General features: G+C 34.6%; 1 protein-coding gene across 5 annotated transcripts in view; it reads right to left on the bottom strand.

Moving 5' to 3' along the window:
* Nucleotides 1-18,786, bottom strand: part of SPAG16 (sperm associated antigen 16) — a 774,084-nt gene that overhangs the window by 286,564 nt on the left and 468,734 nt on the right. For all 5 annotated transcript variants that reach the window (XM_072961330.1, XM_072961327.1, XM_072961332.1 and 2 more), the window contains one exon: nt 14,571-14,697. In XM_072961330.1, coding sequence (XP_072817431.1) covers nt 14,571-14,697 — 127 coding nt within the window. The remainder of the gene's footprint in view (nt 1-14,570; nt 14,698-18,786) is intronic.

The following is an 18,786-nucleotide window of genomic DNA, read 5'->3' on the forward strand; positions in this document are numbered from 1 at the left end:
GAAAGTGGGCACATTCATGAATTGCTGGAGGGAATACATAAGTAGGTATGGCCAACATTTCAAAGATCCTTTGTCAATGTGACTTAAATTTGCTTTTTTAAAGTGCAGATTACATCACCAATAAATGTATCTAAATAAAATGAGTTGACAGGTATGAAAAAGGAAACTATAAGGATGTTTTCTACAGTCTGGTTTAGATAATCAAACTCTTAGTGAGACTGCACAAGCAAACAGTGATGCATTTATATAATTAATTATAATGTTTCCATGATGTGTATTGATAGTGAGACTGAAAATGTATTTTTAATAATATTTAAAATATTTAAGGTATATTACTGAGTAAACAAATATTAACTTCTATAATACTAGGTATATCACAATGCTACCATTCTGAATATAGAAAGTTTAATATAAATAATATCTAAGTATATAAAAATATGAAAGGTTATAACAATAAAATTTTATTATTAGTTATCTTTACAGTGGATTTTAGCACTTTTGAGAAGTCAAATTTTTCTACATTAAACAATATTTTACACATGTAATAAATAAAATATGATTAAAAAATAAACTGATTGAACAGTGACATAAAGATTTTTGGAAGATGATGGAACTTTAACCAAATAGGCGAAGTCCAAAGATACAGAGTATTTATGTAGAGAGGAATTTAGGAATCAGCAACAATGGACTAAAATGAGGACAAGTTGAAAAGAAAAAAGTGAGAATGTGGATGATTCTTCTAGGAAAGCTCAAGGGACTTCCCTTTGAAATCAAGAGTTTATATTATATACATACTACATAGTCAGGATCTGTTTCATGGCTCTATATTCTATTACATTAATTGACTTATCAATCTTTCTTCGTTCTATAATGTTTAATTTTATAGTAACTTAATAGTTTAATGCCTAGTAAACTAGTCTTCCTTATCATTTTTTCACCATTGTTAACTGCTCTTTCAGATATAAATGTTAGAAACACTTTGTCAATTTCCAAAACATCAAAGCAAAAACAGTATAGGATCTTCCTTGGAATTTCATTAAACCTATATATTACCTTATAAGGAACTTAAGTTGTATGTTTGTTTGTCTCTTTTAATCAAGGTACTTGGCATGTCCTTAAGTGTATGTCTATTTGCATATCACATTATTATAAATATTTATTCTTATATATTAATCATTTTTGTTTACATAGTACATTTTTTGCTGATGCTGTTCATTTGCATTTTTAACTTTTGACAGTAGAGAGGAAAACTACTAATTTTTTAAAATTAAATTTTATTGGGCTCTCTTTATGATAATTCAGTTCATTCTAAAACTCTGAGTTGGTACTTGTTTGGCATCTCCTAAATAAATTATTAAAAATAAGATTTTTCTATCTCTATTGTAAAAAATTAATAAACAGAAACCTCAATTAAATAGAATCAGAAGACCAGAAGGGGAAGCTCTCACTCCCTGAAGAGACGGCAAAGCCCAACATGAAGAAGAAAGACTCCTCTTCTTTCCTGACAAGAACTTAGCCCATGAAATGCCATGGACTTTTTGTCTTCTGTGGCCCTTCCGCCCTCCTTTTCCTCCCTATAAAAGGGTTCTCCTTTTCTTGCTCTGTGTAAACTTGCACACAGTTTGTATGGCTGTAGGCCCTGAATTGCATTCTCTGCTAAATACATCTTTGCTGGAGAAATAACTGGCAGTCTATTGTTTTAAGCCAGCATTCTGGCGGCCCATATGGAGACCACAGAAGATCCCCAATGTCTCCAGGGCTGAGGAGCAATAGGTGCAGTACCCACAACTGAGTGCTTCGTTGCTCACTGCTCTCCTCCCTGAACCTGGAATTTGAAGATACGTCTTTCTTCTTGATCCAAGTTTTGACTCTCTTTGCATTTGAAGCTCCTCAGGCTTTATTTGGGATCTATTTTAAGCTGACATTCTTTCTGTTTGCAGACTTGTTCTGTATGCCTGGACTTGTTTGATACTTTGGTCTGTTTTTGAGATCAGACTGTTTCAAATGAAACTGGCTGAGAAGCTTTTGGCCTATTCCTTTGGGAAACAGGGGTTGTTTTATTAAAATTTTGTCAATTTTCAGCCTTTGGCCCATTCCTTTGGAAAAGAAGCTCTTCCATGAGAATTGTCTGAGAAGCCTCAGCCTAGCTCCTCCAGGACCAAGCTGTTACCTTAGAATTGGTTGATACTAGGACTGCAAGCTGTTTGCGTTGCAAGCTGTTTGAATTGATCTGTTTGAGCTGCATGCTGTTTAATCTGTTTCCAAATGGTTCTTTCACTTTAGAGAAAAATTTCTGAGAAATGGTATCTCACTTATCTGAGTATGTTGAGGGCACCACCCCTACAAGGACTTCAGCTGATTCCATGTTTAAAAACCGCAGTTTTCCCTCATGCACATTTCTAATTCAATGGACCAACGAGACCAAAGGCAACTTAGGTTATCAATGTTCATTATGGGTAACTTTTAAAATCCCCAAACTTAATTTTCTAAACACCGAATTGGACTAAAATAGCTCCCCCAAATTTCCAGAACTGAATGGGGTGCCTATTTCAAATTGACATTTTCAGCCTTCCAAACATTAGCAGGACCCTAAAATTGCCTCTCTGCAAAACAAAATTTTAAGATTAACTGAGGCAAAAAAAGAACTAAAGAAAAATAAAATGGCTCCTGAAACCTCAGGTTCCTCTGCCTTGGCTTTTTTGTCTCTGGCGCCACCTCTGGCACCATCTTGTCTTTCTCCCTCAGCGACTTGTGGTCAGGCTGTAACTCCAAGATCCACGATGTTCTTACTTAAAAGGTGACGATGGCACACACTACGCTGGGTATGCTACTACAACTCCCTTTGATGTTACTGGAGAAGCATCTTTACCTACGGCTACTGCACCCCAACAGGCTTAGTTATAATGCTTCTACAGGGGCTTGTACTGGAGGCAAGGGCAAGAGTGCCAACATTCATACTGACAGTGGATGTGCCTTCAGAGTGGCTCATGATTTTGGAATATTGTAGAAGCAACGTGGCTGGCTTCCTTCCTTCCAGCAGAAATAAAATTGAAAATGGCTCCTATGTTCAAGAATTTTTGGATATAGTACTTTTACTTGCCGTTTTAGCTATTACTAAGATTCAGGTACATTCTAACCTTAACTCTCTGGAAGCTAAGGGAAATCATCTGGCTGACATTTCAGCAAAGAATGCTGCCCTTAAAGGGACCAACAGCAGCCAAAACCCTGTCATAGTCTGACAGAATATTTCACCTAATGGTAACTCAGAAAAACTGACTAGAGAAGCCCAACAGTTGGCTTCAGGAAAGGAAAAAAAAATTGCAAATTCAAAAACTGTTGGTTTGATAAAAAGAGAAAGCTCTGGTTTAGACCAAATAACAACCTAGTCCTACCAGAGACTCTGAAAATTCCCACTCCTTCATCACTGTACAAGCACTACACCATTGGTCTACTGACAAATGATATTCATACATCAGTATTGGTGGGAAAACATTAACAATGCCACAGAAAGTACCTATACAGTTGTCCAAAATGCAACCCAGGGAAGTCTGTTTGTACATTCCCTAGACATTTTAACTGCCTAACGGACCAGCAGAAGTCTGGCAAATGAATTTCATACAAATTTCCTCTGTTTCTGGATATAAAATTCTGTGTTTTCACACTGGACTTCAGCCTTCCTTTGCAGATAGGCTACTGATTCTTTTGTGGCTAAAGTAATTTTAGAAAAGACTGTTCCTACCTGAAACTTTCCTTGAACTTCACAGTGATTGAGGACCCCATCTTACTGGTCAGGTACTTTAGCAAGTCTGTACTGTCTGTTTTACAGCACTCTCACTGCGCTTACTGCCCTTAATCCTCTGGTTCAGTAAAATGCATTACCTGCATTATTAATATTCAGTTGGCAAAGTTCGTAGAGGTCCTCTAAATGTCTCAGCCAAAAGCATAGCTGTTGATTCTTTTAAATCGTAGATCCACCCCTTCTGGAACTCATAAACTTTCACCCTTTGAGATAGTCACAGGACATCCAATGCACTTGGTTTCCGCCTCCTTTGACTCACAATGGATACAAGGAGAGACACGCTAAAATTACAAAGGCCTAATTGCTTCTATTAAAAAATAACCATGGTTCACCAGAGCAATCTCTTTACTGTACACACTCAGGAGATGAAGACATTAAGCATCACACTTTGCAACCTGGAGATTTCATCTATCAGAAAGGTACCTCCAGAAAGACTTTCTTCAACCTCACTGGAAAGGCTCTTATCAGATACTACTAACAAACCTTTCTACCACCAAACTTCAAGGAATAAACTTTTGGATTCACATGACTCACCCAAGGAAAGCACTGAACCCTGACTGGAAATGCACATAATTTGGTGACCAGAAAGAAAAGATTTCCTGGAATTAAAGCAGACTACATCTGATGAGACAGCTTTCCCACGACATCTGGACCAGGCCTATTAGAATTTTGTTGCCAAACCTCTGATGATGAGATAATGTTTCAGATGATCTCCAGTGTCTATAATCTTGATAATATATGGACTTTATATTCAAAGTGCTTGAGAGTTCTCCTCCTGCCTGCCTTTGTTACTCAAATGTGACATCCACAGGTTTCCAATATGTATACTTTCCTTCCAATGTGGGACAATACACACAGGAAAGGTCTTTCCTGGCATTTAGGGACCAAAAAAAAAAAAAAACAAAAACACAAAAAACCCTCTGAAACTGGTAAATCTGACTCTTGATCAGCAATGCTTTCAGAGAAAGCTCTTAATTAAAATGGGGAAATGTAAAACTATAATAACAGAACTCTCAATTAAATATAGTTGGGAGACCAAAATGGGGGGGCTCTCATACCCTGTGACAACAGCAGAGCTCCACAAGATGATGAAAGACTGCTCTTCTTTCCTGGCAAGGACTCAGCCAATGAAAGGCCATGGACTCTGTTTACTATCACCCTCCCAATTCCTTTCCCCTCTATGAAAGCATTCTCTTTCCTGTGCTGTGCAAGGAATGCTTGCAGACCCCAAATTGCAATTCTCTGTTGATCCCAAATAAACCTATCTTTGCTCAAAAAGTAACTGTCAGTCTATTTGTCTTAAACACGCACACATATACATAAACACAGTTGCACAGTGTTGAAATGGTATAAACTACAAGAAGGTAATAAATAATAGTGAACTAAAGACAAAGCAGGTCTAAGTATGGTTTGTTATTGGCTTTTCTAAAGAAATAGTTTTCATATCAAAATTTTCTACTTTCTCTTTCCCCATTAAATTATGCTTTAATATTGTTTTCTATTGCTTCTATTTTAGTTAATTTTATTGTTTTATCCCAAATACTGTAAAGTAGCAATTTATTTTTAGGTTTTCTTGAGCAGTAATGAAAGCATTTAAGACTATGACTCCTTCTAAGTACATTTTTGATTGTTGCTCAAAAATCTTTATCATGAAATAAATTCCTTATTGTTATTTTAGTAATTTGTTACTCTTTCAGGATGAAAACACAAGCATACACATATTTATGTATTAAGGGTTTTCCTTTGGTTCTCAGGTCTTCATAAATACCCCAGTTCACAGGTTCCCTTGTTACTGTTGATTACTGTTGCGTTCCCATTGCATTCACTCAGTATCTAACAGACCATCTTTATTCTGTACTGTTTCAGTTTTGATGTATGTATTCTTCAGTATTCATGAATGTAAGCAACAGAAACTTACTCTGTTAACTATCTACCTCACAAAAAAAAATTAAGACAAAAATTTTAAGGTTTGAGGAAGAAGCGCAAGAACCAAAGGGAACTAAGTAACAATAAACATTGTCAAGTACCTAATAGGAAGTCTGGTCCGGACACTGTTGTTGGTAAATGTGGACTCTCAACAACGCTGCAACTACAATTTCCTACCTGATCCTGTCTTTGTATTACTCTCTCCAAATTCAAAGTTCTAGGTTGGCATACACATATACTAACTTCCTAGAAACCACAAAATAAACAAAAACAAACACAAAAAAACCCAGACCTCTTTATTCCTGTCTCCCACCAAGTTTCATGCATTATCAGTTTCCCCTCAAAAGAAATTATTTCTTGGATGCCAAGTAGTCAAAGAAACAACAAATGGCCATTTCAACATATGTTTTATAGAAAATCATACTTTCATCTTTTTGTACATTTGAGACTTTTGCTTTTAAATATAGAACATGTAACTGCCACAAATATGTCTGGATTTATTTCAGTTTACTAAGAATCCAGGTAATTTGTGGACTGATGAGTAAAGAGGGGTATACAAGGCAGTTTGTCTTTATTCTTTTCTTTTTTTTTTTTTTAGTATTTTCTTTATTAAATAAAAGCCTTGAGTATACTTAATGGTTAAAATGATTATATAGAGCATTCATGATTATTCATTAAAAATGCACTTTAATTAATTGTTAATAATTTTCTGGTGCTGTAGATCTACATAACAGCAGGTGTAGTTTTACCTTAGACCGATCACAACCACAGTAGGATGCCAGAAACACTTGCCAAAAATGCTGCCTTTATTTTCTAGTTTCACCACTGGTACCTAAAAATTATAATTAACATGTAGCGCTACAATGAATTCAAAGTTAAGACCATCTTGAAGTACAGCCAAGCCCTCAGTACTGAAGCTTTAATGGGTTCAATGTATAAAAGAATAAATAACAAGTGACAAGATTATTCCTAAGTAATTTCCATATGTTCAACTGAAATTAGAAGCCTACAGACAAGATAGGTCAAATAAACACTATCCAGACAGTGGAATTAGAACTTGATGCAATGAATTACAGCCACTGAGTTCCTGAAAGTGACAGCAACAGACAAAACATTCGGTGAAGCAATCTGTGATGGAATTGTTCAATTTCATTAAGCATCATTTAACCCATCAACCAAAGAGACAGAACCACAAATCATGAGAAGACCTGCCACTAGCATTCACAGCTACCAATATAGGAAAAAATAACCATTTTTTTGACCCCCAAATACATATTCCAAGTGCTAACACTGTAATTTAATTATTATTTCTATTTTTAAAAGAGAATGCTGAACTTTACAGGTGTTAACTATTGTGCCTTACTACACAAAATCAGTAAGTGACAGAACCTGGAATTCAAACTCCAATCTACCTGATTTCAAAGTCCTCAGCTTTTTAGCTGTAGTATGGTCAAAACAGTCTCTAACTTGCAATGTTTCTGTGATGATTAAATATAACCATGTGTCTAAAGTGCCTGACACAATAAATGCTTGCTATTTTTATTACAGCTATTATTAAAGAACCTAAGAGGACCTGAATTGTCTATATCTACTATACTTAAATTTCATACCTTCCTAGATGCTTCTATCTTTCCTAATAATATAAATACTTTCAAATTGATACAAATAACCCATTTTAGCCATGAAATAAAAACTGCACAAACACATGGAAAAACATTTTTGAGAATATTTAGGCTATATTCTTTTTATTCAAAGGATGAGTTCTTTTGGATTGTTCCCGCTAATCCTAGAATTCAACCAAATCCAGACAATTCAACATAAAAGACAGTGCAAAGCAGTGTCTTAACTATGACAAGATAAAGAACTATCTTCTCAGGAATATTGAAGTTACCCTAAACAACTGATTAGGGATTTTGCTTACTTTTATACCCTCTTCCACCACAACTTTGTATGTTTATTGGATTTAATTTAAATGAACTGCAGGAATTATTTCTAATTCTTATAGAATTGAAATAATCTCATGAAACTAATCCATATGTTTCAGTTAGAAATAGACAGTGATTATTAACCCTTGTTTTCATTATTGAAATACGACTTTTTTCAAAGCTTAATAACCAGATATAAAAATCTAATCTTCCCACTGCTGGCCTCCTTCATTCTTCTTATAGTAATTTTTTGAAACCATGTATTAAATTGATTTATTTACTATATGATAATTTTATTATTTTTTAATGCTTATTTTTAATTTTTAGAAAAGAGTGGATTTTTCAGATAAAATGCTTCTTTTACATAAAGAGTAAAACATCTGATCTTTGGCCTCTCCCTCCCTCCCTTCTTTCCGTCCTTCAATATTGAACACTTACATTGTGAAAGCAGAGGACAAAGCTCAGAGATTCATGATAGAGAAGTATTAGTAGGAAAAAACTATGATATGATAGCTGCTACAAGTATATATAAAATATATTAAGTTCTTATATGTATCCATCAATTTCCTAAGCACTTCATATGATTAATCATTTAATCCTCATTTGACCCTTATGTGATAGAGACTATCCCATCTACATTTTACAAATGAAGAAACGGAGGTACACAGATTTAAAGCAATGATGACCAAGGCCACACTGCTAATAAGCAGCAATATTTGGGTTTGAATCCAGGCAGAACGGCTGTGTGCTTACTGTGCTGTACAGTCTCTGACACAAATACAAGATAATATAGGACTTAAGCCAAGAATTCTATAGAAACACAATTAAGTACATTTATTTTTCAAACATACCTGCTTGTACCACATTACCAAAGCCACTACTTATTACACAAAAAGTCAGCAACTTGGTAAGGTTTGTCTTTTTGTGGAAAAAATGCCTCATTTGTCAAGTTCAACATTTTAAGCACTTTATCCAAAAAAAATGGCAAAATTTTTTGTGGTATAAATTTTTCTTGGTTGCTTCTTGGGGTACCTAATCTAGAGGGCCAAACATGAGGAACATTTTAGGGAACGGTAAGTAAGTCTTTAAGAATAGCAGTAAACTCTCTATTGGAAGGCAGGAAGAGGTCAGTTAGCTAAAAATAACAACAACAACAACAAAGGAAAAGATCATTGCACATATCGGCTAATTTCACATGGTTAGGGTATAGTGTGTTTAATAACTGATGGTAGCTGGCATTTATTTAATGAGGGAGCAGTAAGATTTGCATAGGATTTGTGTACACATGAAGGTCTTCGAATTGAGGTCTCCAGAGTAAGGTGCATCACAATAGATGGAAAACAATGCCGTGAAGTTTTCCTTGTGTAACTGCAATACGTTACTGCAGTTTAGAACACTTTGGGTATTTTTAAGTTGGTTAATTTTATTCAAATAAGTCCTTTGATGATTATAATCTTCATCATCTTTTGTAATAAATTGGGGAGTGACTAAGAAAATAATTCATACTCTCACAGAATTTCACTGTTTTATTTAGCAAAGCATTTTTAAGTTGACCTTAAAGATGAGTTATATGCTTTTCCCCCTAAAACCCAACCATCCCTAGTCCGTTGACCCTCTGTGTGATGACACGCATTTGTCAACTGTGTGCTATAAAGAAGATACTTTTAAAAACAATAATACAGTTAATCATCCCATCAAAGTAAAGGTGACGTTTTCATAGTCAACAAGAAAGGAATCATTTGCAAAAGAAACTTGCTCTAAGGAGCATTTGATAGCAATTGTTTGGAAATGTTTCCCCTGCCAAATCTACCTAAGGGCAATCACCTTTCAAAGCTCTTGAGTTAAATTCTTTTAAAAAATGTAGGAACAGAATTTCCTACTTGGTTTTAAAATATTTGATAAATTCTAGTTAGTTTACAAGACCAAATGATCAACCTCAGGGTGAGAGAAATGCCTAACAAAATTTTAACGAAAATGCCTTTGCATTAATTGGATGAGTTTGAAAACCCAGTATCTAAATTGATAGCTACAGACCATGATGCACTGTTTTTTCTTCAGAGTATTGAGTCTTCCTGAGGGGTCATTTGTAGCTCTGATAGTTGCTAAAACCAAGAATAGATCTGACTTGTGAATCATTGAATTACAGCGTTAAGCCAGTATTTCTGAAAATGTAAGCACAGTGAATCATCTTTTCTCACAGAAATGCCATTTTAACAATATTCTAATTTCCCATGAGAACCAACTGAGATTAGAGGTATCATAACAATACAGCATTGCGGTTGGAGCCTCTGTTATTTCAGCTCCTAATACAGATAACAACGATAATTCCATTATGCGTTACGTAGCTATTACAGGTAAAGTGATAGCACGTGGTAGGTATTCAGTAAATGTTGTTCATGAGATCACTTCCTGGAATAGTGAGCTTTGGCACCAAAAGCCAAAGCTATAGTTATATTGAGTTTATATCGAGTATATATCAACTACTACATTATTTTAAGATAATTTATCTTTATGTCTGCTCCCTAATAGACTACATGCTCATTGAGGGCAGGGACTCTGTCATAGTAAACAGTTCAGAACCCAGGATATTGTCTGGCACAAAGATCTTTAGTGAATATTACTAAGTTGAATGTGGCTGAGGAATAAAACTTAGAGAGAGAAGGTACAAGCTTTGCCTTTGCTCCCACATTCTGGTTTCTGAATAACATGAGGCTCCTTTGAGAGTTCCCCAGATCCAGCTGAGGAATCCAGCAGCTCTCCCTCTGCAAGGTGCAGGCTGAACTGTAGAGCCGACCATGGGTTTAAGCACCACACAGGACCCAAGAGTAACTTATCTGGTGAGTTCTTAATTTTTTCACTTCATAAGAACTCATAGTGACCAACTACTGGATCTTGGTTACAGCTAAGTCGGGACAACACGGGATGCTGGACGAGAGCCTGCAATTAGTCTAGGGAGCAAGGCAGGGCCGCTAAAGGCAGCCCAGGCTGTGAACTCTGTGTGTCTGATTCATCATAAGAGACAAAATGTCAGCAGCTGTGACTGTCACCAGCCCAGCTCTGAACAACTCACAGGTGTATTACTCATTCTATTCTATGTTTTACTGTACAGTAAGCATCTTCTCTTTTTTTTTTACCCCCCAAAATTCTAAAGCCTTACTATTTTCACTGGACTTGTGAATGACTAATAATCTCATTGAATGTTTTTAAATGAGCTTCTAAATTACTAATGTATATTACTAATGTATATTTGAACTTTACATGTTTCTTTTTGAAAGGGCATCATACATTTTCATTAAATGTACTACATTATACATCATTTTCTGGCAATATTACAATCTCATTTTTCAATTTTCATAAAATAATTTTACTGTTGCGTAACTTTGAGGAAAAATACTCTGCATGTAGTCCTATAAAACAGAGCAATTTCATGAATTTCCAAACTGAAAGATATTTCACAGCCTCCATTTGGTAATTATAAAGATTTATATTCCTTTCCTTGTCTCCCACAAAATTCAGAGCCAATATGTCCAATTGACTTAGAGGTCTCCACATTCATTATTGCTGACAATAAACTGTTAGATTAGGTTAATGATTTAAAACTAGTGTATGTTTGAGAATGGGAGAAAGAGGTTTAAAACTAATTTATAGGAATATAATCCACTGGTCATCTTCATGTTTCATCAAAAAATATTTTACAAAATGTCTCAATACTAACTGATCACACTGAAGTGGCATAATGTTCTGCTTCTGCTTTACTAAGAAGAGAAGGAAGTCATTCATCTCATTTTATGTCCAGAATTTCAGTATAACTTGACAGTTTATCATTCATCAAGGAATTAACATGATATAAAAGTTATAAAGAGGAAGAATCCTGCAATATTACAGAAGCAGTTGATGTTACAAATCTAATAATATCTATATCAGAATGTTCTTACTACTATACAGAAAAAAACTATAGACATCCTGGTTACTTTTTTCAATATAATATTTAACTACAAAAATAAATTTATTTTTAACTCCATCACAACTCATTGTTACACAAAATAGCTAATAATTTAATATTATATAAACAACAGACAACATATACCCTTTTAAAATTATGCATAAAATAAGAATTTTTTAAAATATGGCTATTCCTAGGTTTTTGTTTTGTGTTTTAAATAAATGAAGTAGATCTGAAACAAACTCACTAGAATTGCCTAATACAACTTAAGTAAAATGATTCTGTTTAATTCTAGAGTTGCTGTCATATATTATTTGCTGAATTTTATAACAATATTTAGTAAAAAACCTTTGTCTAATAATTAATAACCTAAATTAAGTGAATTTATCTTTATTTTACACGCTAATTCTACTTTATATAGATACCAACTTAAATATATATTTTTTACCATCTGGTTTGAAAATATTTGAAAAGAAACTATGTAAATTTTATTTCTAATCATTGATGTATTTACCATTAATTATGAATAACATTTCCTTTATACCAAAATATTTTAGTCTTTTCCCTAGCATTAATGAATATAAAGCTAGCATGCATAGTAATAATAAAAATATTAATAATATTGATTCTAATTTGCCTTTAACCAATTTTAAATCTTTATATTGATTAAAGAAATACCACCTTTTTATGGACATACATTCAATTCAAATGCTATTTGCTGCATGCTAAAGGCCCTGTGCTGTGCTGAATCCCTTTCTCCTGTTCTCAGAAAGACCACTGGAAATAAGACTAGAATACAAAGTTCCCAACATCAGGTAGGAAGGTCACCATCAATAAACAACTCTATGCATTTAAGGCAGACACATGAGAGGCAACTTCTCTTAATAAGAGCAGTTTTACTTCCAAGCATTAGTGCTTCAGTTTTTCACAGGAGAGAAAATAAATAAGAGACATGCTTTCTGAGAACATTCAGTTACAACATTCTGAGAGAGAGAGAGGAAAAACAATCTGAAATCAAAAGAAAATGAGCATAAAATGTAGGTCACTGATAAATTAATATTTTCTCTGTGGGCTTTCCTTTACCGATTGCTTTTATACACACTTCACATCTAAGTATTTAGGCTAAATGCGCTGAAAATCTTGTTTTTCCACTGATGCTCCATTAGCAGGAATGAACTCTGCTGTACCAGGGTCTAAGCTATTTTAAAGCAAGAAGGAGGTTGTGGGACTTTTTTACTCAACAAAAAATCATTCTGATTTTAGTCTTAATTTACATCTGATACACTTTTCCCACAAAACCCCTTGACTGCTGCTTCCTCAGAAAGTCTAAGGCATTTGTAACTCTAATATTAGCTTTTTTCTATAATATGTGAACCTAAGAACTCCTTATTCTCTACTTATCCTAAATCAGTTTGTCTCAGAGGACTAAATAGGCGTCCCATGTTGAATTTGGGACCCTGTTCAAACCATCTGTACGTTCACCACAATATTCCTTTACTGATGTCAGTCATGTGTTGTAAGTGGGAGGATCAATGGGGAAAATTACAAGGTGCATTTCTCTAGACCCAAGAACCAGAAACTATGGATATTTATTTCTTTTTGTAGTTTCCTAGAGCCCTAGTTTCCTTCATAATCCCCATCAAAGTTTGCTAAGAACAAATATGGAGACGCTATTTTGCATATCTTGGCATTCCTCGGGTTACTAAAGTGTGTGCTCAGTTAGCTGTGTTAACCTCTTCTCTTTCCTGATCTTCAGTCCCTCCTTCTTCCTCTGCTCTTACCTCTAAGCAAATAAACATGCTGTCTCCTGTCTGAACAAGGAGGGCCCATTATTTGATCCTAGAGCTAGAGCCTTTTTTCCTCTTCCTCTTCCCAGCCAAACTCTTTGAAAATGTACTCCCTACATTCTATCTCTATTTCTGCACATCAAATTCACTTCTGATGCCACAGTAATCCAGGATTATCTAGTTTTAGCACTGAAAACCCTGGAACCCGGAAAAACTCTCAGCCCTAGATGAACTGGGACAGTTGGTCACTTTAAATCTTTTCTCCTCTCATAACCTCCATCTCTAATCAATTTTCAAATTTTGAGAGTTAAACCCCTTATTTGAATCATCCTTTCCTTTTTATTCTCACAGACAATATCCTAGTTCACATTCTCATCCGCTCACAGCCTGGTGCACTAGCCCCCTCAGTCAGACCGACTCCCTTACTCTACTATCAAGCTAACCCTTCTAAAAGGCAAATCCCATCATGTTACCTTGTTTGCTTAACCTCCTTCAATAGATTCCCTCTGAAACACTGTAAAATTTCAGTCAAGCTTCCTGATCCTGCCCTTGTCTATCTGATGCTTTTGCTTTTCTTCTGTGTCTTCTTCCTTCAGCTCTATTCATACACGTTGTTACTCCCGGATCCACCTTCCTAGCCTCACACTTCTATGGCTTTGTACATGCACTGCTCTTTCCTAGAATCCACCCTTCTTGAGATTACCTGGGATACCCTCCAAATCTCAGCTCAGGCACAGCTCCTCTTAGAAACCATCCACACTCTTCTAGACAGATGAGGGTTCTCCTTGCTTTTCCCCCGTGTCTTACGTATTTTTCCATTTTGATACATATCTCATTGCATTAAAAGAGTCTCATTTCTCCTTCCTTTCCAAGCTACAAAGTCCTTAGTAAAGGCACTATGTGTTTCCCTGTAATAGTTATTGTACCAGCAGAGTTTCTACCTCAATGAATAATTGTTGCATTAATGTTTAATAAAGTAATTTCATTATTTTTGTAGTCCCTACATTTAGGAGGCAGAGTAGTACATAGACAAGAAAAGCACACAGACAAGATCTTGTAAATAGAAAGCTATTACCATCCCTTTACCCTACATGCCCCTGTACAATTGCTTTATAAGTTGTACCTAGTACCTGAAAAGTGACTAAGAGTGACAACTTATTGAAATCTGGAAACAGTGTTGATTTGCTTACCGTTCTTGCATCCCATACGGACAGGGTCTTATCTGCAGAACCCGTGAGAAGAATGTTGGAGTAAGGAAAAAACTCAATGCTGTTCACAGAATCTGTATGTCCATACAAAGTATATCTGCATCTTTCACTGTACAGAGAGAAATTAAGAGTTAAAGTTTTAGGAGGTAGCACCTATATGTTTCTTATGCTATCTATGCAATGCTAATAAAGATAGTTTAAGTATTTGAGGCATAAAGTAGTTTTATAAATGGCTAAAATGTACAAGAACATTTTATAAGGAAAATTCTACAATCAGTTTATATTCTAAGCACTTTATAGAATTCGTGGCATAAAATTGACTAAATTTAAATTACCTTCAATTTATAAAATCAGTTGATAAAGCCATCTTTATACTATTTCATTTATGCCTTACTATGAAATGACTACTTAAAAATTGTCCCCATCTAATAAAGGAATATACTGAGAAAGCACTCGTGTTAAGGCCAGATAAACTTCTTTAAATTGTTCAGTTTCTCTGTTTTTTCCCCTCTCCTCAACTGTAGCTGCATATTAGAATCACCTGAGATGCTTTTAGCACATTCTCAGCCTCAAGTCCCAGACATTCTATTTCACTTGGTCTGAGATGGAGCCTGAGCAAGACTATGAGTTAATGTCTCCTCTGGTGGTTATAATTTGCATTTAGAGATGAGAATCTAAACCAGTGGTTCTCAAAGTGTTTTACCAGGACCAGCAACATCACTAGCCCTGGGAAACATGTCAGAAATACAAATCAGGCCTGTCTTAAACTCACTGAATCAGAGACCCTGGGGCTGGGGCCCAACAGTCTGTGGTTTAACAAGCTCTCGAGGTGATTCTGACACATGCTAATGTCTGAGACTCATTGGGCTAAATGATTAGAAATAACTAACAAGGAGAAGCAACCACAGTTTTGCCTTTTGTCATTTTATGAGAGGAGTGTTTCTTAATGAAGCAGGATATATACACAGAGCAGTATATCTTCTCATTTGTAATGTTTGATTGTCTTTTGTTTTGTTTTATTTAGGTTTTTTTGTTTTTATTCTTTAATTGAAGTATATATAGTTAGTTACATGTGTCAATTTCTGGTGTACAGCAAAATGTCCCAGTCATGCATATATATATACATATATTTATTTTCATATTCTTTTTCATTAAAAGTTATTACAAGATATTGAATATAGTTCCCCGTGCTATATATACAGAAATTTGTTTTTTACCTGTTTTTATATATAGTGGTTAACCTTTGCAAATCTCAAACTCCCAAATTTATCCCTTTCCACCTCATTTTCTCCAGTAACCCTAAAATTGTTTACTGTCTGTGAGTCTGTTTCTGTGTTGTTGATGACTTTTAATTAACTTTATTCACAAACCTACTTTAAAAATAGAGAAAGAGAAGCAGGAATAACGAATAATACTAAGAACTAATAATATTAAGAACAGAGGAGTCAAGGTAAGTACATTTCTAATACGATAACCAGTGAGTTCAGTTTTGATCAAGTGATTGCTCTCTGGCTTGAGCCAGGCCGTATGTGACAGTGAGAAGTGGGAAAACCCTGCAACGGGAGTAAATGGAAGAGAAAAATGTAAAAGATACAGTGGAAGAAACTTGATTAGAATAACAAAGGTCCAGTATGGTAACTGCTATCAAGTCATGCCATTCTGAAATTTCTAAACTTCAGTGTTTGCGAAAGAATCGCTAGGGCTATGAAAGTAAAAAGCAAACCACCCACAAAGGAAGTTAGCCTGGGAATGGAGGAGAGATTCGGCTGGCCTCAGCTTTTGCCCCTGGTACGGGACAGTGAAATATTTCTCCCAAACATTTGAGGAGAACTGGTGACCCAAGATATTACAGCAATTTAAAATTGTTCTTGAAGTACTGAATTATCAAGAAAATATATAAAAATATGTGTTCAGAGGATTAATTTAAAGAGATATTAATTGAACACTAGAAGGATGTGGGCACTAAGCAACTCTGGGATTTGTGATTACTGATCATACATATGTTACGATTTTTGACATTGTAAGATTAACAATATGGTTTCAAAAAATTGGTAGCAGATTAAAAATATGGGAGGAATTATAATGTGTTTACTTCCTTTTTATCCTTTTTATATTTGAAAATATGATTAAAATAACATACTTAATTTTAATATTTTTCTTAATATGAGGATGACTGGCTTTGAGTCCTACCTTTAACAAGAACTAGCAGGGTTACCATGGAGAAGTTATTAATCTCAGTGGCAGTAAGGTTCCTTCTTATGAAAATGAGATCACTTAATTTGATGCACCGAGAGATCCAATCTAGCCCCTACACTCTGGGATTTCTGACCAAGGTTATAAATGTGAAAGGGAAGGGAAGAAGTCAAACTAAGCACAGTATCTAAGAACTGTTAGGAGCAAAGTTTGTTCCTCTTTACTTAAATGTTAGCATTTCTGAGAAGTCAAAAGATATCAAGATTTATGTATATATGCAGATGTATATAAGTTAATCAGTGGCAATCCCCTTGATTGAAGTTTTTCATATCAAAGTTACGTATTGTAGTAATTAATATCAAGTACAAGGAAATAAAATCAATACATTCATTAATTAGGGCCATTTTGTATCAGTTTCTTTATCTCAGTGTATCTGAGAGAGGTTGACAATATTTTGATCACTGAAGTTGATGAAATGTCAATATATCAGGGGTCAACAAACCATGGCCCATGGGCTGGCTGTTTATTTTTGCAAATAATGATTTATTGGAACATGTCAATTTGTTTACACATGTCTATTGCTGTTTTCCCATGACAATAGAAGAACGGCATAGTTATGAGAGACCATATGGTTTTGAAGCCTAAAATATTTAATACCTCAACCTTCAAAAATAATTATTAGTACACTCAGATTTTATTTATGACATTATTTTTGAGGTAAGTGCTAAAACTTACAGGATAAACTATTTTCTTTTATTTTTAAAGAATTACAGTTTTATGTACAAATTTTACTGGCTGTGTTCTAACGTTTGTCAAAATTTAAGTACAAAACATTTTTTTGAAGGTAGTATAGTCCAAAACCCATTGTTTTGAAATAATCATCTTTAACTTTTGGAGTAATTGCTCCAGATATACATCTATGAACAGAGAGATAGAGAAAGAGAAAGTGAGAGAGACAGGGATTTCATAGAAAAATGAGGATTATACATATATAATGTAGTAAATTAAATTAAATTATGTAAGATTTAACCATGAAACAAAACAAGCAGAATTAAAGGCATTGCTGAAAGTCAAGTAAATATCTTATTATTAATATCAGATATCATTCTCTAAAAGACATCCTCATATTAAGAAAAATATTAAAATTAAGTATGTTATTTTAATCATATTTTCAAATATAAAAAGGATAAAAAGGAAGTAAACACATTATAATTCCTCCCATATTTTTAATCTGCTACCAATTTTTTGAAACCATATTGTTAATCTTACAATGTCAAAAATCGTAACATATGTATGATCAGTAATCACAAATCCCAGAGTTGCTTAGTGCCCACATCCTTCTAGTGTTCAATTAATATCTCTTTAAATTAATCCTCTGAACACATATTTTTATATATTTTCTTGATAATTCAGTACTTCAAGAACAATTTTAAATTGCTGTAATATCTTGGGTCACCAGTTCTCCTCAAATGTTTGGGAGAAATATTTCACTGTCCCGTACCAGGGGCAAAGGCTGAGGCCAGCCGAATCTCTCCTCCATTCCCAGGCTAACTTCCTTTGTGGGTGGTTTGCTTTTTACTTTCATAGCCCTAGCGATTCTTTCGCAAACACTGAAGTTTAGAAATTTCAGAATGGCATGACTTGATAGCAGTTACCATACTGGACCTTTGTTATTCTAATCAAGTTTCTTCCACTGTATCTTTTACATTTTTCTCTTCCATTTACTCTGTTTTTCCCCACTAGGAACACCAGCTGTGTTTCATTTTGTCTCATTTTCCTCTACATTTAATACTCTAATCCTTGTATCTACCTATCTGTATAATTTCTTTTTCACACCTGTTCTTTATCATTCTCAATGGTGTGTGTGTGTGTGTGTGTGTGTGTGTGTGTGTGTGTGTGTGTGTGTGAAGAGGGAGTACTCAAAAATCTTTTTATTTTTTCTACTTCATTTTTTTCCTAATATTTCTCAGTCTGCTTTTCACTGCATCATAATAAAATACTTTAG

The sequence above is a fragment of the Vicugna pacos genome, chromosome 5, assembly GCF_048564905.1.
Source record: "Vicugna pacos chromosome 5, VicPac4, whole genome shotgun sequence".
Classification (NCBI taxonomy): domain Eukaryota; kingdom Metazoa; phylum Chordata; class Mammalia; order Artiodactyla; family Camelidae; genus Vicugna; species Vicugna pacos.